This window comes from Pseudophryne corroboree, chromosome 2 (genome assembly GCF_028390025.1).
Source record: "Pseudophryne corroboree isolate aPseCor3 chromosome 2, aPseCor3.hap2, whole genome shotgun sequence".
Taxonomy (NCBI): Eukaryota; Metazoa; Chordata; class Amphibia; order Anura; family Myobatrachidae; genus Pseudophryne; species Pseudophryne corroboree.
The window spans coordinates 496,509,976-496,533,230 of record NC_086445.1 but is presented as its reverse complement, the minus strand read 5'-3'; the positions used below and the strand labels follow the sequence as shown (position 1 = coordinate 496,533,230).

General features: G+C 46.3%; 1 protein-coding gene across 1 annotated transcript in view; it reads left to right on the top strand.

Annotated features, from left to right (window-relative positions):
- Nucleotides 1-3,128: 3,128 nt before the first annotated feature.
- Nucleotides 3,129-23,255, top strand: part of LOC135030801 (N-acyl-aromatic-L-amino acid amidohydrolase (carboxylate-forming)-like) — a 106,525-nt gene continuing 86,398 nt past the window's right edge. Inside the window, exons 1-2 of the mRNA XM_063953963.1 lie at nucleotides 3,129-3,272; nucleotides 13,272-13,523. Coding sequence (XP_063810033.1) covers nucleotides 3,259-3,272; nucleotides 13,272-13,523 — 266 coding nt within the window. The 5' untranslated portion in view covers nucleotides 3,129-3,258. The remainder of the gene's footprint in view (nucleotides 3,273-13,271; nucleotides 13,524-23,255) is intronic.

Sequence of the window (23,255 nt, the reverse complement as noted above, 5' to 3'; positions counted from 1 at the left end):
GTAACTACTTATACGACGGCCAGTAAGGTCATCAAGAAAAATGCCAATTTATTGTGGCCAATTGTGAGTTCTGATAAGACCATTCCTGCATTAAATGACAGCGCTCTACTTAAGTGTCATCGGAGAGGAAAAAACTTGAAAGACTGGCTAGTCCATACGGATATAGCCTCACCACAAAGAGAACTCAGATCACACTTTGTAAGTAAACCTCCGGGTTCTTACAAATGCACAGGGTGCACGACGGGCAGATACCTAGAAGCTGGATCTTCAGTGCTTCAGCCTCACTGCGGAAGAAAGATTGCTATTAAGCATGTATTGACATGCACCTCAAAGTTTGTAGTTTACATTATTAAATGCCCATGCGGGCTGGCATATATAGGCAAAACTGTGTGTGCCTTCCGGGAACGAGCAGCTCAACATAGATCCGCCATCAGAATGGCTTTAGAAGGAAAACCTACTGAGCAACCGGTGGCGCATCATTTCAGGGAAGCAGGCCATAGCATGGCAACTTTGCGCTATAAATTGGTTGATCACGTCCCCCCAATGGTGAGAGGGGGTGATCGTGACAAGAAGCTACAACTGGAGGCGCGATGGATTTTTGATCTTAATACCATCTCACCTGCGGGCCTCAATGAAAATTTATCTTTTCTATGCTTTTTATGACGATTTTATACAAAGCTAGGGTTATTCTCTGCTAATGGATCATAAAGTATGATTATTTTTTGATATGTTTAATATGCTGCAATATTGGGTTTAATTGTGGTAGATATCGTTACCATTTTGGTTATAATAGAGTAGCTTGGTAATGTGATCTTTATATAACAGCTTTTGGCTAAGGGCCTTGATTATAACAATCATGTATGTGATGTATGGTTTTGATCATGACCATTCAATATATTATTTGTAGTCCAGTTTTAAGGTTGAATTAGCCTGTTTCTGGAACGTTATTTCTTTGTGTTAGATCCAGATCGATTATTGTGACTTCTTTAAAGCTAGGCAGTCCGTATGTTCGTCTTTTGTTTATGTTTATGTTCATGTGGTTACCTTGGTCACGGGCCCCTCTTCCGGCCGCCGACTGGAGGACGCAGGCTGATGCGCTTCCGGGGACGTGCCGTGGACAGGAAGCCCGGCGCACTGAGGTATCTAGCAACATTGGTGTGTTGCTATGGTGATAGTTTCTACTTCCTGCTGCGGGCCGGCGTGTGACGCGGCGGTGCCCACGACCGGAAGTAGGTGGGGATTGTGATTTGGTTCTGGGCATTGGGATCTATATAAGCATGGTTTGTCCCTTATGTTTGTATCCTGACGAAAAGGTGCCAATAAAGTAGCACCTGAAACGTTGAAATTAAGCTTGTGTAGCTGCTGTATTTTTTGAATCCGAGGAGTGCCGCCCGTCTCGCTCTCTCTCTACATGTTCCTTCTGGATCGTGGGAAGGCACCCGGGTATTTAAAACAAAATTACATGGAGTGCCGGTTATTGTGGATTTGTATATATATATATATATATATATATATATATATATATATATATATATATATATATATATATACACATATACATATACATATACATACAGTGGTCGAAGTGGGGCGGTATACGGCGGTATGGTATACCGCCACTTCTTCCACTGACCCGGAAATGAAAGTGCAGCAGGAGGCGAGGGAAGTGGCCATTCTGCTGCATATGGTGCTCCTGTTCTGCTCGCCGGCTGGCGGCTGTGTAGAGCGCTGTACCAGCTCACCGCCGCCTGCCGCTCACCGCCACCAGCCGCCCACTGCTCACCGCCGCCAGCCACCAGCCGCCCGCAACAAATGGAGGTCAGAGGGACCTCACCACCGCTGCCCATGGGTGCCTCCGCCGACCACAGTCAGGTAATGTTCCCTTGCTGTCACCCTCTCTCCCTGTCGTTACTGTCCCTGTCCCTACTGTCACTCTCTCTCTCCCTGCTGTCACTGTCGTCACTCTCTCTCTCCCTGCTGTCACTGTCGTCACTCTCTCTCTCCCTGCTGTCACTGTCGTCACTCTCTCTCTCCCTGCTGTCACTGTCGTCACTCTCTCCCTGCTGTCACTGTCGTCACTGTCTCTCTCCCTGCTGTCACTGTCGTCACTCTCTCTCTCCCTGCTGTCACTGTCGTCACTCTCTCTCTCCCTGTCGTTACTCTCTCTCCCTGTTGTCACTCGCTCTCTCTCCCTGTCCCTGCTGTCACTCTGGCTGTCCCTGCTGTCACAATTTCAGCTCATTCAGTGTGCTATAATGTGAATTTCGGCTTATTCAGTGTGCTATAATGTGAATTTCGGCTCATTCAGTGTGCTATAATGTGAATTTCGGCTCATTCAGTGTGCTATAATGTGAATTTCGGCTCATTCAGTGTGCTATAATGTGAATTTTGGCTCATTCAGTGCGCTATAATGTGAATTTCGGCTCATTCAGTGCGCTATAATGTGAATTTCGGCTCATTCAGTGCGCTATAATGTGAATTTCGGCTCATTCAGTGCGCTATAATGTGAATTTCGGCTCATTCAGTGCGCTATAATGTGAATTTCGGCTCATTCAGTGTGCTATAATGTGAATTTCGGCTCATTCAGTGTGCTATAATGTGAATTACGGCTCATACTGTGTGCTATAATGTGAATTTCGGCTCGTACCGTGTGCTATAATGTGAATTTCAGCTCGTACTGTGTGCTATAAGGTGAAAGGGGTACCAGTACTAGATAGTATAAGGGGTTCTACTACACTGGACATGCCCCCTTTTGGTGACCACGCCCACTTTTCTGGAGCACGCGTGCCTTCGGAGCGCTCATAATTGCATCCTTGACTTTTCCATACCCCTACTTCAAAATTAAACCACTGTGTGTATGTATCTCACATCTATCTATCTATCTCTCTCTCTCTCTCTCTCTCTCTCTCTCTCTCTCTCTCTCTCTCTCTATCTATCTAATCTATCGAACAACACACTTTGATGAACAGACAATCTATTCATGTGATCTCCATGTGGCACAGTGATCATTAGCTGCATGCACTTGGAAGCACTTCACCTCTAGTGCCTGTGGATTACATAAACTGCAGCACTGATTCAGCACTTTACAGCTGTTCTGAAATGTGTTCAAGGTTTAAAGGGGAGGGTTGGGGAGGGCTGAGGCAGGAAGCTGTTTCTCTCAGCTGTTCCACCCATGTAACTTAAAGCAGGAAAGGACAGGAAACCTTATTTATCCTGCCGACAAAAGAAAATGCAGTTTGGAAAAGTGTTGTTAAGGGTATGACAAGTATCCAGTAAGTACTACGCAATGCATGGCTCTACAGTATTTCATCATTATATGGCATTGCACAATTTGTTATAAACACCGTTGCAAATAAAATTCAGCAATGCCTTATACTGTATTATACATATCTCCCAACAGGAGGGAGAGAATGCTCTGCTCCTGGACTTCCCTCTTAATGTATGATTGCCGGCACCTGTGGTGAAACACCTTTCTTATCCATTAACCTATTCAACACAGGTGCCGGCAATCATACATTAAGAGAAAAGTCCAGAAGCAGAGCATTTTGTCCCTCCTGGAGAGGGTCATGTTGGGAGGTGTGTATTATAGATCATGACAGTTGGCCAAATTATGCATCAATACAAAGTAAACAGTCAGTAAATAAATCACATGCATAGCTGGGAATAAGAGCAATAGACAGGGCTGCCGACGGCTGTGCCGTGGTAATGGGAGGGGGCTTGACCAATGCAGGGAGTTGTGGCCAGACCTCGTTCTTAGCAAATATAGAAAAATATTAGTTTGAAGTGCATGCAGCTAGAGATCACTGCCACATGGAGATCAGATGAATAGATTGTCTGTTCATCAAAATGTGTTATTGCAGATACTTGAACATGGGAGGTCATTCCGAGTTGTTCGCTCGCAAGGCGATTTTAGCAGAGTTGCTCATGCTAAGCCGCCGCCTACTGGGAGTGAATCTTAGCATCCTAAAATTGCTAACGATGTATTTGCAATATTGCGATTACACACCTCGTAGCAGTTTCTGAGTAGCTTCAGACTTACTCGGCATCTGCGATCAGTTCAGTGCTTGTCGTTCCTGGTTTGACGTCACAAACACTCCCAGCGTTCGCCCAGACACTCCTCCGTTTCTCCGGCCACTCCTGCGTTTTTTCCGGAAACGGTAGCGTTTTTTCCCACACGCCCATAAAACGGCCTGTTTCCGCCCAGTAACACCCATTTCCTGTCAATCACATTACGATCGCCAGAACGATGAAAAAGCCGTGAGTAAAATTACTAAGTGCATAGCAAATTTACTTGGCGCAGTCGCAGTGCGGACATTGCGCATTAAGCGGAAAATCCCTGCGATGCGAAGATTTTTACCGAGCGAACAACTCGGAATGAGGGCCAAGGTGTGAGTGCTGAGAGCTGGGAGTCGCTAAACATTGTCCCGTTATAAATGGACCGGAAGCGGTTACTCTGTCAAATTTACCCTTTAGGATATTTTCAGTCACTAAACTAAAGCTTGGGATTTCTACAGGGCAGAATGATCTGTCCCTTGGACCCATCATTAAAAAAAATGCGGGGTGTTACTTCTTTGTTTCTGGCTCCCATCATAATTTATAATGTGGTATAAAATCTATAATTATATATAATATCAGCCGACCCGCTCCCTTGCCCCTTAAATGCCCATAAGATCTCCCCACATGCCCTCACAGTTCCCCACATGATCCTTATAACTCCCTATATACAATTAGCCTGCCCTACTTACTACTTAAATGGAGTGATAAAAGCAGGAGACACTATTACCGCATTCAGATCGCAAATGCCGGATCCCGTCCGGTAAAAGAAACGTGTCCTTACCGGGTGGGATCCGGCATTTGCGCTCCTTTGCTGGCTTTCCGACCCGGCAATATACCGGGTCGGTTGCCATAGCAGCGGGGGGGGGGGGCGCAGCAGCAGCGGTGGTGGAGGCGGCGCTGGGAGATGAGCTCATCTCCTGTGCCGCCTCTCCCTATGCTGTGAATGGGAACCGTGTCGCATAGACGCGGCTCCCATTCACACTGCACCTGACCCGGTACTCAACCCGGGTATAATCCTTCTTTTATACCGGGTTGAATTACCGGGTCAGACGACCCGCTAATTCTTGGAAAGTGCTTTCACATCGCACACTGACCCGTGTCGACACGGCAATATGCCGTGTCGATACCGGGTTATTTGTGCGGTGTGAAAGGGGTATATCTTTGATGGTTCTTGACTTGACGGAATATACATTATGTGCATCTACAGTACTTTGAGAGATTTTTTTTCTAGACCTGTTGTTCCAGATATTCCAGAACTTGGGAGATATACCCCTAATTGGGTTCTCTCTCTCTCTCTCTCTATGGGAATACATACTATTTACCGGTAGCCGGGATGCCGGCTGTAAAGATACCGACTATGGCATCCCGGCTGCCAGTATGTCGGCAGCGGGGCGAGTGCTACAAAGGCCCTTGCGGGCACGGTGACTTGCTGCGTTTGCCACAGGTTATATTCTCCCTCTTTGGGTGTCGTGTACACCCACAGAGGGAGAAATACCTGTGGCGCTGGTATTCTGGTAGCGGCATTTCAGCGCCTGTCGGGATTCCGGCGTCAGCATTGTGACCGCCGAGATCCTGACAGGCGATCTCGTGATTGCCTCCCTCTCTCTGTTTTAGGCACAAGTTCAGATATCTTTCTTACTACAAGAAAGCCCAGACCCCTCGGCTTCTGCTTCCCATGTCACGTGCTGCCTGTCAGCCATCTGCTATTGGATGGCCAACCACTTTCTAAAACTGATGCATAATTCTGATGATTTTGCAAGGAGCCAGCTGAGCATTTTAATCTCCCATTATGTACCCTATTCTACTCAGTGTTTTCGTATGTAGTGCACCTTAAATGGCTGCCTCACCTGGATACTTTGTTAGTTGGATGAATAATCCTTATAATTGATTACCCAAAATGTCTGCCTCACCATGCATAGTAGCTCAATGGTCTGTGTATTTCATGAAAAGCTAAATCTCTTTACTGTATATGTAGTTTCTCTACTGTATTATGTTCATGCTGTTCAGAGTCTTGAAACCTATTGGAGAGAGAGCGCTATATATATACAATTATTATAATTGTTGTTGTTATTATTATTATTATACTTGAGCCATTTGGACAAGTTAGAAGTCCTGGTAACCTCATCAACTCACAATCCACAGATTGCGGCTCATGGTTATCGCGTTATGTTGCTAACTGTTGGCCGATATACTGTATTATACTGTAAGCTATGGGCAGGACTGGCGTGTGTGCTACAGATAGTTCTTAATGACATTGGCAGGTACTTATCCATTATGCAATACCATCAGGGAGGCATCTGATTGGCTCCAAATTTGTTCTGCAACAGGACAACAACCCCAAACATACAGACAATGTCATTAAGAACTATCACCAGCGCAAAGAAGAACAAGGAGCCCTGGAAGTGATTATATGGCTCCTGCAGAGCCCTGATCTCATCATCATGGAGTCATGTTATCACTGACCTAGGTTGGGGGTGTTGTGAACTCTGGGTTCTCCCGATGGTAGGGGAGAGGAACCACAGTTGGGTCGGAACAGGGATGGCTTGATATAGGTCTTCCTCATACAGGACTGTGACAGAAAAGCTTGGTGAAAATATTAAAGGACTTTATTGCAGGAAGAGAGCAACACAATGTCACATAACAAAGAAGGAGTGTATGGAGAAATGTCCAGGAAGTACTTGTGAATTACGGTAAAAGATACTGGTGACTGAAGAACTTGAGAGCGGTGGTTAAAAGACACTGATGATTTGAAGAACTTGAGAGCGGTGGTTAAGACTCTGATAATTTGAAGAACTTAAGAGCGGTGGTTAAAGACACTGATGATTTGAAGAACTTGAGAGCGGTGGTTAAAGACACTGATGATTTGAAGAACTTGAGAGCGGTGGTGAAAGACACTGATGATTTGAAGAACTTGAGAGCGAGGGTTAAAGACACTGAAGACTTGTATACCTTGAGAGCGAGGGTTAAAGACACTGAGGACTTGTATAACTTGAGAGCGAGGGTTAAAGACACTGAGGACTTGTATAACTTGAGAGAGCGAGGTTTAACCTGCAGCCCACGCTGACTCCAAGAAGCACTGGTGACTAGAGCGCAGTGAAACCCAGCAGCGGCTGGGAATGCTGGAAGCTGTGCAACAACTGACACCTGGAAATGCCGGAGACACTGGGGTATGCTGCAGAGAGATCCGCCGAGGACAGAAGCACTAGCATCCACTTCAGGGGGAAAGACGATACTCAGGCGCCGAGGCGCTGCCCGGCGTCTGCCTTTGAATCTCCCGCCTCCGCTGGATTGGCGGAACAGTCTGATGACATCACCTGCTCCCCGCCCACATGATGCCGGGTGTCATGGCGGCGCCCCTGCCCCGGAGAACCGCCGGGAGCCGCGCCAGCCAGGCGCCGGAGCCGTGGACCAACGAAGGCGGAGGCCGCAACACAGACCAGCAGGCACGCAGGGGTAAGCACGGTGAATGCCGCCTATGGCGTGTGACATTACCCCCTCCTCCAGGAGTGGCCCCCGGACACTTTCCAGGTTTTGTTGGATGTCTGGAATAGAAAATCCGCACCAGTCGGGGAGCCATAACTTCAGTAGCCTTGACCCAGCTCCTCTCCTCGGGGCCAAAACCTTTCCACTCCACCAAATACTGTAGATTCTTGTGAAGATAACGAGAGTTACGGACTTTGATTTCAAAGTCCGTTCCAGCTTCAGACTCTGCAGAGGTTGGCCTTGGGGACTTCGAATGGAACCGGTTTAAAATAAGGGGGCGAAGGAGAGAAACATGAAAGGAGTTTGGTATCTGGAGGTGGGAAGGCAATCCCAATTTGCAGACAACCGGGTTCAGGACTTGTAACACGGGGTAAGGACCAATAAACTTTAGGGCAAACTTCATAGTGGGCACCCTTAACCGGAGGTTGCGGGTGGAAAGCCATACCCTGTCACCAACCTTGTATTGGGGAGCTGCTCGTCGCTTCCTATCCGCAAAGAACTTATAGCGGCCGGAAACTCTCTTGAGATTAGCATGAACTCGACTCCAAATTTGGCTGAAGTGCCGAAGAGTAGAGGCTGCAGAAGGAACCTTCTCCGGAGGACAAATGGGTAATTCAGGAACTTGAGGATGGAACCCATAATTAATGAAAAATGGGGACTCACCAGTCGAAGAGTGGTACAGATGATTATGGGCAAACTCGGCCCATGGCAACAGTTCCACCCAATCATCTTGCGAAGGAGAAAGATAAACACGGCGAAAAGTCTCTAAATCTTGATTGACGCGTTCAGTTTGCCCATTGGTTTGTGGATGGTAAGCGGATGAAAACTTGAGTTTTATTTGTAAGGCCGTAAAGAGAGCTCTCCAGAATCTTGCAGTGAACTGTACCCCCCGGTCAGAGACAATTTCCTGAGGTAAGCTGTGCAGGCGGAAATGTTCTTGGATAAATAACAAAGCCAACTTGGGAGCTGATGGTAACCCAGTCAAAGGTACAAAATGTGCAATCTTAGAGAAACGGTCGATAATTACCCAGACAGTATTGTGACCCTTGGAGAGGGGCAATTCGGTGACAAAGTCCATAGAGATATGGGTCCAAGGCCTCTGAGGAATGGACAGTGGATGCAATAACCCCGCAGGAGGCAAACGAGGAATTTTGTGCTGAGCACACTGAGGACATGAGTTGACATAATCTTGAATATCCTTCTTCATAGTGTCCCACCAGTAAGACCTTCGTAGAAACTCCCACATCTTTTGAACTCCAGGATGACCGGAAAACTTGGAAACATGAGCCCACTGCAACAACCTTGGTCGAAATTTAGCTGGCACAGACATTCTCCCAGGAGGAGGACCCAAAGCAGTGGGAGCCGCTGACATAGAAACTGGACTGAGAATCAAAGCCTTCTCAACGGAATTCTCCTCATCCGAAGCTGTTAAGGAACGGGATAAAGCATCAGCCTTGGTGTTAAAAGTCCCAGCCCGGTACTTAATAACAAACGAAAACCGGGTAAAGAAGGGCGCCCATCTAGCTTGACGGGGGTTCAAGCACTGGGCCGTCTTGAGGTACAGCAAATTCTTATGATCAGTGAAAATTGTAATTAGGTGTTTAGCACCTTACAAAAGATATCTCTAGTCCTCCAAGGCAGATTTTATTGCCAAAAGCTCTTTGTCTCCAATGGTGTAATTCTGTTCCGCAGAAGAGAATTTGCGAGAATGGAAACCACATGGATGTAACTTCCCATCTGGAGCGTACTGCGAAAGCACGGCACCTATGCCTACCGAGGAAGCATCAACCTCCAAGAAGAATGGTTTTGAAAAATGTGGTTGTTGAAGGACTGGAGCGGACATAAAGGCTACCTTTAACTGAGCGAACGCTGCTACAGCTGCGGAGGACCAATGACTTGGGTCAGAACCCTTCTTGGTTAGGGCAGTAATGGGTGCCACGATGGTAGAGAATCCCTTTATGAATTTCCGGTAGTAATTTGCAAAGCCCAGAAATCGTTGTACCGCTTTCAAGGAAAGAGGCTGAGTCCAGTCCCGGATGGCAGTGAGTTTCTCTGGATCCATACGAAGCTCCGTGCCCGAAATGATGTAACCAGGAAATGGAATAGAAGGAACCTCAAAAGTACATTTGGAAATCTTGCCATAAAGATGATTCTCTCGCAATCGAAGAAGTACCTCTTTGACCTGTATTCTGTGCTCTGTGAGATTTTTAGAAAATATCAGAATGTCATCCAAATATACCACTACACTTAGGTATAGCATATCCCGAAAGACTTCGTTAATGAATCCCTGGAAGACGGCAGGGGCGTTGCTGAGGCCAAATGGCATTACCAGATACTCGTAATGCCCGTCCCTGGTATTGAAGGCCGTCTTCCATTCGTCCCCCTGTCGGATACGTATCAAATTATAAGCCCCCCTTAAATCAAGCTTGGTGAAAACTCGGGCTCCGCGAGCTCTATCAAAAAGCTCCGTAATGAGCGGCATAGGATACTTGTTCTTAATGGTGACATCATTTAGACCACGATAGTCAATACATGGTCTCAGCCCTCCGTCCTTCTTCTTCACAAAAAAGAAACCCGCCCCCGCCTGAGAAGTAGAGGGGCGGATGAATCCTTTCTGTAGATTAGACTTGATATAGTCCGACATAGCTTGGGTCTCGGGCAATGATAAGGGATAAGTGCGACCCCGAGGTGGCATTTTCCCCGGAATGAGCTCAATGGGGCAGTCCCAGGGTCTATGCGGTGGTAGCTGATCGGCCGCTTGCTCCGAGAACACGTCAGAAAACTCCCGATAGGCCTCCGGGATGAGCCCTTCATCTGACTTGGAAGATACACGGAGCATATAGACTGGGGTGAGACAATTTGAATGACAAAAAGAACTCCAAGATGTTATTTGTGTCGAACTCCAGTCGACGTGAGGGTTGTGAAGTTTAAGCCAAGGAAGGCCAAGAACCAGATCGTGGGGCATCTCCCGAATCACTAGGAACTCTAGGTGTTCTTGATGCAGAGCTCCCACTTGCAGTTTGATTGGTACTGTACAACTTGAAATCAGACCGTTAGAAATTTGGGTACCATTGATAGCAGTCAACGTAATAGGTCGTTCGACCGACCGTAGCTGACAACCCAGATCCTGGGCACAGGATAGGGAAATAAAATTCCCTGCAGCCCCTGAGTCCAGCAGAGCCTTAACCGGTTTGGCTATTGACTCGGAGAACAGAGACACGGAGAGTAAACAGTCCACTGGCGGAGAAGGTTTAGAAGAAACTCCTAGCTCGACTCCTCCGGAACAAGCTAGGACTGCCCGTTTCCCGGGCGAGACTTGCAAAACTTGAGAAAGTGATCCGCGGCTCAACAGTAGAGGCAGAGTCTACCCTCACGACGACGCTGACGTTCTTCTGGGGACAGCCGGGATCGATTAATCTGCATGGGTTCATCAGGACTTGGAATCATCGTTTGCTTAGATGGAAGAGATCGGACCCTTGATCGTTCTGACCAACTACGTTCGCCACCTCGTTCCTGCATGCGAAGATCTACCTTTACACAGAGCGAGATCAACTGTTCTAAAGAATCCGGCAAATCTCTAGTGGCCAACTCGTCCTTTAGACGATCGGAGAGCCCGTTCCAAAAGGCAGCCCGAAGGGCATCATTATTCCAGCGCAGTTCTGAGGCTATGGTCTGAAAATTAATCACATACTGTCCCACTGAACGAGAGCCTTGTCGGACACGAAGCAAGTCTGCAGAGGCAGCGGTCGTCCTGCCGGGCTCATCAAAGATCCTCCGGAATGACGTAATGAAATTGGTGTAACTAGAAACCAATGGATCAGATCGCTCCCATAACGGAGACACCCAATACAACGCTGAACCCTCGAGCAAAGAAATAATGTATGCCACCTTGGACCGATCAGTAGGGAAGTTATGTGAAAGCAGTTCAAAATGTACCTCGCACTGATTGAGAAAACCACGGCAATTCTTTGGATTCCCATTATAGCGAGAAGGAGTAGGGAGCTGAAGGCGTGACCTGGTTCCAGAGGAGGATGGAATATTACTAGAGACAACCACTGGAGCGGGTACTGGAGCTGGGGCCGGTACTACTGAGGCCAGAGAAGTCTGAATTTGATCCAGACGACCAGATAATTCCTGGAGATAATGCATCACCTGGCCCTGTGCTGCTTCCTGACTTTGTACTCGAGAAATCAAGTCCTGGATGATACTTGCCTCTGGGCTCCGATCCCCCGGGTCCATGTGGCCTGAGTATACTATCACTGACCTAGGTTGGGGGTGTTGTGAACTCGGGGGTTCTCCCGATGGTAGGGGAGAGGAACCACAGTTGGGTCAGAACAGGGATGGCTTAATATAGGTCTTCCTCATACAGGACTCTGACAGAAAAGCTTGGTGAAAATATTAAAGGACTTTATTGCAGGAAGAGAGCAACACAATGTCACATAACAAAGAAGGAGTGTATGGAGAAATGTCCAGGAAGTACTTGTGAGTGACAGTAAAAGATACTGGTGACTGAAGAACTTGAGAGCGGTGGTTAAAAGACACTGATGATTTGAAGAACTTGAGAGCGGTGGTTAAAGACACTAATGATTTGAAGAACTTGAGAGCGGTGGTTAAAGACACTGATGATTTGAAGAACTTGAGAGCGGTGGTGAAAGACACTGATGATTTGAAGAACTTGAGAGCGAGGGTTAAAGACACTGAAGACTTGTATACCTTGAGAGCGAGGGTTAAAGACACTGAGGACTTGTATAACTTGAGAGCGAGGGTTAAAGACACTGAGGACTTGTATAACTTGAGAGCGAGGTTTAACCTGCAGCCCACGCTGACTCCAAGAAGCACTGGTGACTAGAGCGCAGTGGAACCCAGCACCGGCTGGGAACGCTGGAAGCTGTGCAACAACTGACACCTGGAAATGCCGGAGACACTGGGGTATGCTGCAGAGAGATCCGCCGAGGACAGAAGCACTAGCATCCACTTCAGTGGGAAAGACGATACTCAGGCGCCGAGGCGCTGCCCGGCGTCTGCCTTTGAATCTCCCGCCTCCGCTGGATTGGCGGAACAGTCTGATGACGTCACCTGCTCCCCGCCCACGTGATGCCGGGTGTCATGGCGGCGCCCCTGCCCCGGAGAATCGCCGGGAGCCGCGCCAGCCAGGCGCCGGAGCCCGTGGACCAACGAAGGCGGAGACCGCAACACAGCCCAGCAGGTACTTAGGGGTAAGCGCGGTGAACGCCGCCTATGGCGTGTGACACATGTCTGGGATTACATGAACAGACAGAAGGATTAAAGCAAGCCTACATCCACAGAAGATCTGTGGTTAGTTCTCCAAGATGTTTGGAATACCCCCACCTTCCCTGCCGAGTTCCTTCAAAAACTGTATGCAAGTGTACCTTGAAGAATTGATGCTGTTTTGAATGCAAAGGGTGGTCACACCAAATATTGATTAATTTATTTTTAGATTTCTCTTCTGTTCATTCACTTTGCATTTTGTTAATTGATCAAAATAAACTATTAACGCTTCTATTTTTGAAAGCATTCTTACATTGCGCAAATTGAAAGTCATTTTATCTATCTTTGCTATACAGTATATTACTATGAAATATAGCAATGAAATATATGTTACAATGGAACCTGTACGAGGTTTAGTGGCCTTTTTAAAGAATGCCTTGAATGGGTAGGTTAATCTATTTAAACTATTTTATTTATTGATTTATTGATTTATTTATTTTTAGTTTCAGAAGTGAAGAAGTGATGGATTCAAGCATCCTATATCCAGCTGTCTCAAGGGTGGTAGTCTTTGGAGGTACACATGGAAATGAGATGTCAGGTGTCACATTAGCTAAACATTGGCTCACGAACCCGTCTGAACTACATAGGAAAACGTTTACGGTTGAGCCTTGCCTAGCTAATCCACAAGCTGTACAGAAATGTGTCCGGTTTATAGACAAGGACCTCAATCGATGTTTTTCAAAGGAATTACTAAAGTGAGGTTATTAATTATTATACAATTAATTATTTTTAAAATCTTTATATTTGTACAATAAACTAAGATATGTACTGAGCTTGCAGTAAAACATCACAGGTCCTGTATGCTGAGTCAGGGGCGTAGCCAGAACTTTGTGTGCCCCATAGCAACATTTTGAAGGGGCCCCCGTCCCAAGGCTTCTAGAGAGACACTTCTCTGTAGCAGAAAAACTGAAATACAGATTTGCACCTGGCGCTGTCACTCACCAAAGTGAAGGCAGCTGAACTCTGAGGGATGATGCCAACCCCTCCAAAAAAAGCCAATACAAACAAATTGAGACAGCGCTTCTCACTTTGGTTTTATACTTTTTATATACAAATATCACAACAATACAAATACAAACATATAGATACCGGCCAGTATCACAATTATAAAATGATTAATACATCACCATAAAATTTATATATCAACTGGTCACCCTTCAAGTTTCACCACTAATACCATTAGAGCACATTAACACAAGCTGTTTAGTATAAGCTGAGTAACTCAGTCCTAATGAGGCTTCCACTCAAACTGATGATATTGAATGCACTTTTTCATGCGTTAGTAGTGCACTGTTATCTAAGCATGCACAAAATCCCCGAATACTGCAATCAGAAAAATAAAAAAATAAAAAGAATATCCAAATGTGTAGCAAAATTGGATTAGTGGAAAACAGTAAATAAAATGTCCAGATATGTAGCACAATGGGTTAATAAGCACTTAATTGATTAAGCATGCATTGATTCCTTTGAGAGGATATGAAGCAAAGTTAGTAAGGTGTATTTCTCTGACGTCCTAGTGGATGCTGGGAACTCCGTAAGGACCATGGGGAATAGACGGGCTCCGCAGGAGACTGGGCACTCTATAAGAAAGATTTGGTACTATCTGGTGTGCACTGGCTCCTCCCTCTATGCCCCTCCTCCAGACCTCAGTTAGATTTCTGTGCCCGGCCCGAGCTGGTTGCACACTAGGAGCTCTCCTGAGCTTCTAGAAAGAAAGTTTAAATTAGGTTTTTTATTTTACAGTGAGACCTGCTGGCAACAGGCTCACTGCATCGAGGGACTAAGGGGAGAAGAAGCGAACCTACCTGCTTGCAGCTAGCTTGGGCTTCTTAGGCTACTGGACACCATTAGCTCCAGAGGGATCGACCGCAGGACCCGTCCTTGGTGTTCGTTCCCGGAGCCGCGCCGCCGTCCCCCTTACAGAGCCAGAAGCATGAAGATGGTCCGGAAAATCGGCGGCAGAAGACTTCAGTCTTCACCAAGGTAGCGCACAGCACTGCAGCTGTGCGCCATTGCTCCTCATACACACTTCACACTCCGGTCACTGAGGGTGCAGGGCGCTGGGGGGGGGGGGTGCCCTGAGAAGCAATAATATCACCTTGGCTGGCAAAATAACCACAATATATAGCCCCAGAGGCTATATATGTGGTAATTACCCCTGCCAGAATACAGAAAAATGCGGGAGAAAAGTCCGCCGAAAAAGGGGCGGAGCCATCTCCCTCAGCACACCGGCGCCATTTTCTTTTCACAGTGTAGCTGGAAGACAGCTCCCCAGGCTCTCCCCTGTAGTTTTCAGGCTCAAAGGGTTAAAAAGAGGGGGGGGGCACTAAATTTAGGCGCAATATTGTTTATACAAGCAGCTATTGGGGAAAATTCACTCAGTGATAGTGTTTATCCCTACATTATATAGCGCTCCGGTGTGTGCTGGCATACTCTCTCTCTGTCTCCCCAAAGGGCTGTGTGGGGTCCTGTCCTCAGTCAGAGCATTCCCTGTGTGTGTGCGGTGTGTCGGTACGGCTGTGTCGACATGTTTGATGAGGAGGCTTATGTGGAGGTGGAGCAGATGCCGATAAATGAGTTGTCGCCCCCTGTGGGCCGACACCAGAGTGGATGGATAGGTGGAAGGTTTTAACCGACAGTGTCAACTCCTTACATAAAAGGCTGGATGACGTAACAGCTATGGGACAGCCGGCTTCTCAGCCCGCGCCTGCCCAGGCGTCTCAAAGGCCATCAACGCTCCCTCAGATGGCAGACACAGATGTCGACACAGAGTCTGACTCCAGTGTCGACGAGGTTGAGACATATACACAATCCACTAGGAACATCCGTTACATGATCCCGGCAATAAAAAATGTGTTACACATTTCTGACATTAACCCAAGTACCACTAAAAACAAAAAAGGGTTTTATGTGTGGGGAGAAAAAGCAGGCAGTGTTTTGTTCCCCCATCAAATGAGTGAATGAAGTGTGAAAAAGCGTGGGTTCCCCCGATAAGAAACTGGTAATTTCTAACAAGTTACTGATGGCGTACCCTTTCCCGCCAGAGGATAAGTTACGCTGGGAGATATCCCCTAGGGTGGATAAGGCGCTCACACGTTTGTCAAAAAAGGTGGCACTGCCGTCTTAGGATACGGCCACTTTGAAGGTACCTGCTGATAAATAGCAGGAGGCTATCCTGAAGTCTGTATTTACACACTCAGGTACTAGACTGAGACCTGCAGACTGCTGCAGCGTGGTCTGTACCCCTTTCAAACAGGGATACTATTTTGCGAACATAAGACGTCGTCTTATATATGAGGGATGCACAGAGGGATATTTTGCCGGCTGGCATCCAGAATTATTGCAATGTCCATTCTGTCAGGAGGGTATTAGAGACCCGACACTGGACAGGTGATGCTGACTTTAAAAGGCACATAGAGCCTTATAAGGGTGAGGAATTGTTTGGGGATGGTCTCTGGGACCTCGTATCCACAGAAACAGCTGGGATGAAAATTTTTTACCTCAGGTTTCCTCACAGCCTAAGAAAAGCACTGTATTATCAGGTACAGTCCTTTCGGCTTCAGAAAAGCAGGCAGGTCAAAGGCGCTTCCTTTCTGCACAGAGACGAGGGAAGAGGGAAAAAGCTGCACCAGCAGCCAGTTCCCAGAATCAAAATTCTTCCCCTGCTTCCTCTGAGTCCACCGCATGACGCGGGGGCTCCACAGGCGTAGCCAGGTACGGTGGGGGGCCGCCTCAAAAATTTCAGCGATCAGTGGGCTCGCTCACAGGTGGATCACTGGATCCTTCAAGTAGTATCTCAGGGGTACAAGCTGGAAGTCGAGGCGTCTCCCCCCCGCCGTTTCCTCAAATCTGCCTTGCCGACAACTCCCTCAGGCAGGGAGGCTGTGCTAGAGGCAATTCACAAGCTGTATTCCCAGCAGGTGATAGTCAAGGTGCCCCTACTTCAACAAGGACGGGGTTACTATTCCACACTGTTTGTGGTACCGAAACCAGACGGTTTGGTGAGACCCATTTTAAATTTGAAATCCTTGAACACTTACATAACAAAATTCAAGTTCAAGATGGAATCGCTCAGGGTGGTTATTGCAAGCCTGGACGAGGGGGATTACATGGTATCCCTGGACATCAAGGATGCTTACCTGCATGTCCCCATTTACCTTCCTCACCAGGAGTACCTCAGATTTGTGGTACAGGATTGCCATTACCAATTCCAGACACTACCGTTTGGACTGTCCACGGCACCGAGGGTGTTTACCAAAGTAATGGCAGAAATGATGATACTCCTTCGAAAAAAGGGAGTTTTAATTATCCCGTACTTGGACGATCTGCTTATAAAGGCGAGGTCCAGGGAGCAGTTACTGGTCGGAGTAACACTATCTCGGGAAGTGCTACAACAGCATGGCTGGATTCTAAACATTCCAAAGTGTCAAAGTCAGAAAAATATCTCTATGCACACTACCATATTTGCACCTCACACAGGTCCGTGCTGCGCATGCGTACGCTCTCCCGTACGTGCGCATACTCACAGTCGCGGGCACCCGCAGGCGCATGGTATGCGTATTTACGGTAGAGTTTATGTGGTTGTAGCGTGCGACTCAATCGTTACATATTTTCAGTAATAATGTATTTTGTAGATCATGGTCCCTTTGATAGATTCTGAAAGTTTGGTTAATATAGAATGTTTATGAACAGAGGAATCCCTCTTTGTTTGATACGAAGGGTCAGACAGGAGTAATACAGTGGTGTTTAGTATCCATCGGAAGAATATTTAATTAGAAATATTCTGGTGTTGGTTTGAAGCAGATCAATCGCTCGTGCGAATAGTTATGGACATAAGAAGTTTATGAACATTTACTTTATTTGCACTTTATTACCCATGCGGCGGGAAACCCAGTTTCCCTCCCACCTGAGCAGTTGGAAATCGTCACAGCCCACCTGTATGAATTAACCTATGACCTTTTGTTATGATGCGAAGCCGAATTCCTGTGTCCAATGGACGATCAGATTGTAGGGACCATTAGATTGCATTGTGTGTGGGGCATAAATAGGCAGGCCGACCACATCCAGCTCTCACTCTTCAACGGTTCTCATTGCTGAAAATCGGGTGCTGGATGTCCAGGCGCATGCGATCGTTTCCCCTTGTGCGTAAGTTTTTCTCCGTAATCATTGTCTTACTGTGAGCCATTTCTCTCATCTCTATCTCTCTCTCTCTCTACTCTTTCTCTCGTATTTTCCCTTGATTAGATTGTATTGTATTGTATTTATAGTGTAGTTATTTGGTTAGGAAGTCTCTGTTATATTGTAGTGTATTATTTGTACTGTGATTCCTTTTTTACAAGTATATTAGTTATAATACATTTAATAGGCTTTGGACCCTAAACAAGTATCTGTGTATTTTCTCATAGTGTTAAGAATTCTCTGAGCGTCGGTGACGCTCAAACAGCTTTGTAGTTAATCAGGTTACACAAGGTTGCACTTACACTTTGTCTCTACATTAAGGTTTACTGTGTATTTCATTGTTAAGGGTATAGATATAAAGGTTTTGCGTTGTGAGCGTCTGCGCCGCTGGTGATCTCCTCGTGGTCTCGAGCGTCCGCTACGCCATAGCGAATCATTACGTTAGTCATAGCCAACAGCGTGCTTGTCTGTGATCTCTGGGCCGTGAGCGAACGTGACGCTTGAGCGTCTCGCCTACGGCTGAGCGATCGTTACGCAACTTGCGTACCCTTACGGTACTTCTTAAGTAAACAGCGTACAGTGTTCTTAGACCTCATAAAGGGTTGTATATACGATAAATATTTAGCTTTATCAATTGGCGGCTCGTCCTGTCCTTCACATATCTGCACTAGGTAGATCAGCAGACATTATCCCTCAGCAAAGGGCGGGAGGTTGTCTCGTAGTGCTGACGGGATAAGCGTCTGCTTCGCTTAGATAACGAGTGCTGAAGGAATCCGGGAACCGGAGGTAAGAACAAAACGCTTGTGTTTTTTTTAAAACTGTTTATTTTTCTTCTGTCTTGCGTATATACGCACGCATACATATATATATCTGCATTTCTTTTCCATCTGTGTATTTCATTTGTCGTATATCACCATCCTGTCTGCCAGTTTTATAGTTGATAGAAAAGTGCTAAAAGAGACTTGCTGTTATTTCATAGTTTAAGAATAGAGGTAATAGTTAAAAGTGTAGACAAACACACAGGTTTGCCTGGGAGATAAGGCAAAGCCAGTGGGGTACGCGGTAGATGATCAGGGATCGTTTACATTGATAAAAGTATATTGTGTTACGGTGGATCTTTGTTTTGCGTACACGTGTCTCTAACAAAGACTAGCGTACGCAATCCAAAGGCCGACGCACGCAGCGTTCATTACGCAACGTAGCGTCCGGTTACGCCCACGTAGCTCAAGTCACGATAAGTTGATTTTTAACGCAACGTGGTAAATAGCGCAACAGGCGGTAAATAACGCAAGTCTATTTTTGGAAATCCAAAAATTTAAATTAACAGATCCTGCTCCTAATTGGTAACACAGCTGGGCTAAAGAAAATTTTCTGCGCAGAAATAGAAATAGAAACAAAAGTGTACATGTGATGAGTGAGTGTTTTTACAATTTTTAAAGGTTGAACCACAAGAAAAGTCGAGTACTCGTGAGGTACATGCGTGTAAGTGACGTGCACGGTGGCTAGGGAGGCATCTCTGGTTAAATACAATTTTGAGCATTAGAGTATAGCGGACCAGGAGGTCATACTGTAACAAGACCAGGAGGTCACACTGTAACAAGACCAGGAGGTCATAACAGACCAGGAGGTCCAGGTACAGCCGACAAGGAAGTCCGCTATACAGTTCACAGGCACAACACCGAAAAGGGTTGGTGCAACACCCATATAGGCCATATAAGCTCTGGCTGAAGGAATTCGCAGTCGTAAGTTTCGATTCCATTGGTCTTTCCGTACATAAGCTTAGTTGTTTGTGTACTGAACGACTGGACCGCACGTAAGTGTGTGCAGTAGTTAGTAATCTGACCTAATACCATTAGAGTAAAGGGGTCACAAACGCTATCTGTACACTCTAACGTGATTTGTGTAATTTTTTTATTTTAAGGGAAGTTCGCTGCTCACTCAGGAACTATCCAGCAACCAATAGTTACTGGAAAGAGTAAGTGTTCTTCGGATAACCCTCACAGGTTCCAGTAAATAGAGGTTCAGGTCGCAGGGGCCCTAGGTCGAGTACGCCAGCACCATATCGGTGTGATCAGGTCGTATAGGTCGGCGTGGGCGAGTGAGTGGGGTACTCGGTAAACCGCCACCGTCAGCCTATTGTTGGCATTTGGTTTTTCGTAAAGGGTTGGCTAAATAAAGCAACACTTTCGAACTATGGGGGCCACTTGTTCAGGTAGGGGGCGATCAACCTCGGTTCGGGTTGATTCAGTGGTCCGGCCAATTGGGTCGGCCAGGTATATCATGTGTGAGAAATATGGAAGTCACACAGAAACTTTATGTGATGAATGGGAGAGAATGACTGTGCATGACGGGGAGAAATTCCCAAGAATAGGGAGCTTCAGCTCAGAAGTGTTACAAAATTTAAGGAGGAGGATATGTCTCATAAAATCAACAAAGAGACGAATTCAGCATTATGATTATTTACAGTTGTGGCAACAGGAAGGTGAGATACAGAGAGGTTTGGCTCAGGCGGCGGGATCTGGCTCTAACAGAAAACTAATTGCCACGGCCCCGCCGCCACCATATATATCAGGAGAGAAGTTGATTACGGAGAAAGACGCACTAAGGTGTAACACAAAATCACTTAGTAACTGTGTAAATGTTAATGATAATGTTAACCCATTAACCCATGCAAGTATTAACCCGTGCAAGTTGTACCCTGTTTTGAACTTTCCTCAGGAGTGTGATCAAGAGGACGAATCGGCAACGATTTCAGCGCTCTCTCTAGCAGCCACCATAGCAGAGACCACAGTAGGCACAGCTCCACCCACGAGATTAGTAAAGGTCCCTAGCGGAGGGATAGGTGAGGTCGTATCAACTGGTAAGTACGGCACCATGCATTATGCTGAAACTATTTCACCACAGCCTGTAGAATCTACACAGAATGAGGTTGTTAGAATTACACCTGTTAGAGTAATAGCAGTGCCAAATGGGAAAACAGACGCATCAGGAGCCACTCCCATTAGGAACATCGCCATGTACACTCCATTTTCCCGAATGGAATTAAGGACCATAGTGTCTGAATTTCCTGACCCTAGAAAAGACTTAGTTGCCAGTCAAAAATACATCAGAGACTTAGGTAACACTGTAGAGCCCAACAATAAAGACTGGCAGATATTGCTGAGAGCGTGTTTACCCTCAAATGTCGACGCAACTCAATTTTTAGCTGATTGCGGACTAGATCATGATGTACCTCTTACAGATGTGTACAACCAAGATAATGTGAAAAGAATAAACTTGCAGCTAAAAGAGTATTTCCCAGCAGTAGCTAAATGGAATAAGATATTCTCCATTAAACAGAAGGAGTCAGAGACAGCTGCAGAGTATTTTCACAGAGCATTATTAGAAATGGCAAAATACACAGGTATAGAGGACATTAAAACAGACATAAACCATCGGGAAGTAGCAGTATCGGTACTGATGGATGGTTTAAAAGAGTCATTGAAGACTAGGGTACAGACCACGCAACCTTGTTGGCGAGGTCTGTCTGTGGCTACTTTGAGAGAGGCTGCTATTGATCACGACAGAAACATCACCAGACACAGGGAACAACAAGGTGACAAATTAATGTCAGTAAGTATACAGGCTCTGACCACAAGGCAGCCTTTGTTTGTATCACCAAATCCTGTGGGTAAGTCAAGTATGGTTACTTGTTATTCTTGTCACAAACAGGGACACATGGCACGAGATTGTAGATTAAAGAATCCACGAAACTCATACCAAACCCCTAGACAACGACACGACACACGACATTGGGAGCAAGGTCCGCAGAAACGGAGTTATGAGCCACATACAGGGGAAACAAAAAGATATCCCCCAAACAGAGACTGGCATGCCTCTGGTAGTTCCCAACTATCTCCCTCACAAGTAGTTGCTGCCAGCGGGATTCAGGGAGGTCACCATACCCAATAGGGGTGTGGCCATACCTGTAATCTGCAGCCAGTAAAATTAATTGCCAACCTTGAAAGTGAACCCGAGGTCGCAATCAATGTAGCTGGTAAAACTTTAAACTTTCTTGTAGACACAGGGGCGGCCAAGTCAGTGATAAATTCGACAGTGGGCATGAGAACCACTGGTAGGACAATTCCAGCCATGGGAGTAACAGGAGTAGTCCAGCACTACCCTGTTAGCAAACCAGCCGAGATTACAATAGGGCCTTTGCATACCAAGCATTCCTTTTTGCTGGCTGCATCGGCACCAACCAATCTCCTGGGAAGAGACTTACTGTGTAAAATGGGGTGCGTCATTTATTGTACTCCTGAAGGTGTATTCTTGGACATACCTGAGAAACACGCTCAGGAAGTGCGAGACATGTTAGACTCCCCATCAAAATTAATGTCACATACCATTATGACAAATAGGAATCCATCCCAAATAGAAGAGATGACATCTCAGGTACCAGAGTCACTTTGGACAAAAGACGGACAGGACACTGGATTAATGGCAAACGTAGCTCCAGTAGTGGTACAAGTAAAAGATGGTAGGATAGCTCCAAAAATCCCACAATATCCTCTGAAGCCAGAGGTGGAGTTAGGAGTTTACCCAGTAATAGAGCGCTTGCTACAACAGGGCATTCTAGTAAGAACGTCCAGCACTGCCAATAGTCCCATCTTCCCTGTTAAGAAGAGTGGGGGGAGGGGTTACAGGCTAGTGCAGGATCTAAGGGGGATTAACAAAATAGTTGAGAGTCAGTTCCCCGTAGTGCCAAATCCAGCTGTCATCCTAATGCAAATCCCTCCCACTGCCAAATTTTTCACTGTTATTGACCTCTGCTCCGCTTTCTTTTCGGTACCTCTGCACCCTGACAGCCAATATTTGTTTGCATTCACATACAGAGGAGTCCAATACACGTGGACTCGATTTCCCCAAGGTTTCATAGATAGTCCAAGTATATTTTCTCAGGCTTTGCATGATTGTTTACAGTCTTTCCAACCAGACAGTGGATCAGTATTGATACAGTATGTGGACGATTTATTACTGTGTTCAGATTCACTGGAAGCATCTCTGAAGGATACGAAACAGCTCCTGTTTCATCTTTCAGACACCGGACACAAGGTGTCCAAAGACAAGTTGCAATTATGCCAAACTAAGGTAAAATATTTGGGACACTGTCTAACACAAGGACTGAGACACCTGACCGCTGATAGAATCCAAGCAATTAGAGACATGACTCTACCACAAACCCAGCAACAGATCAGAACGTTTTTAGG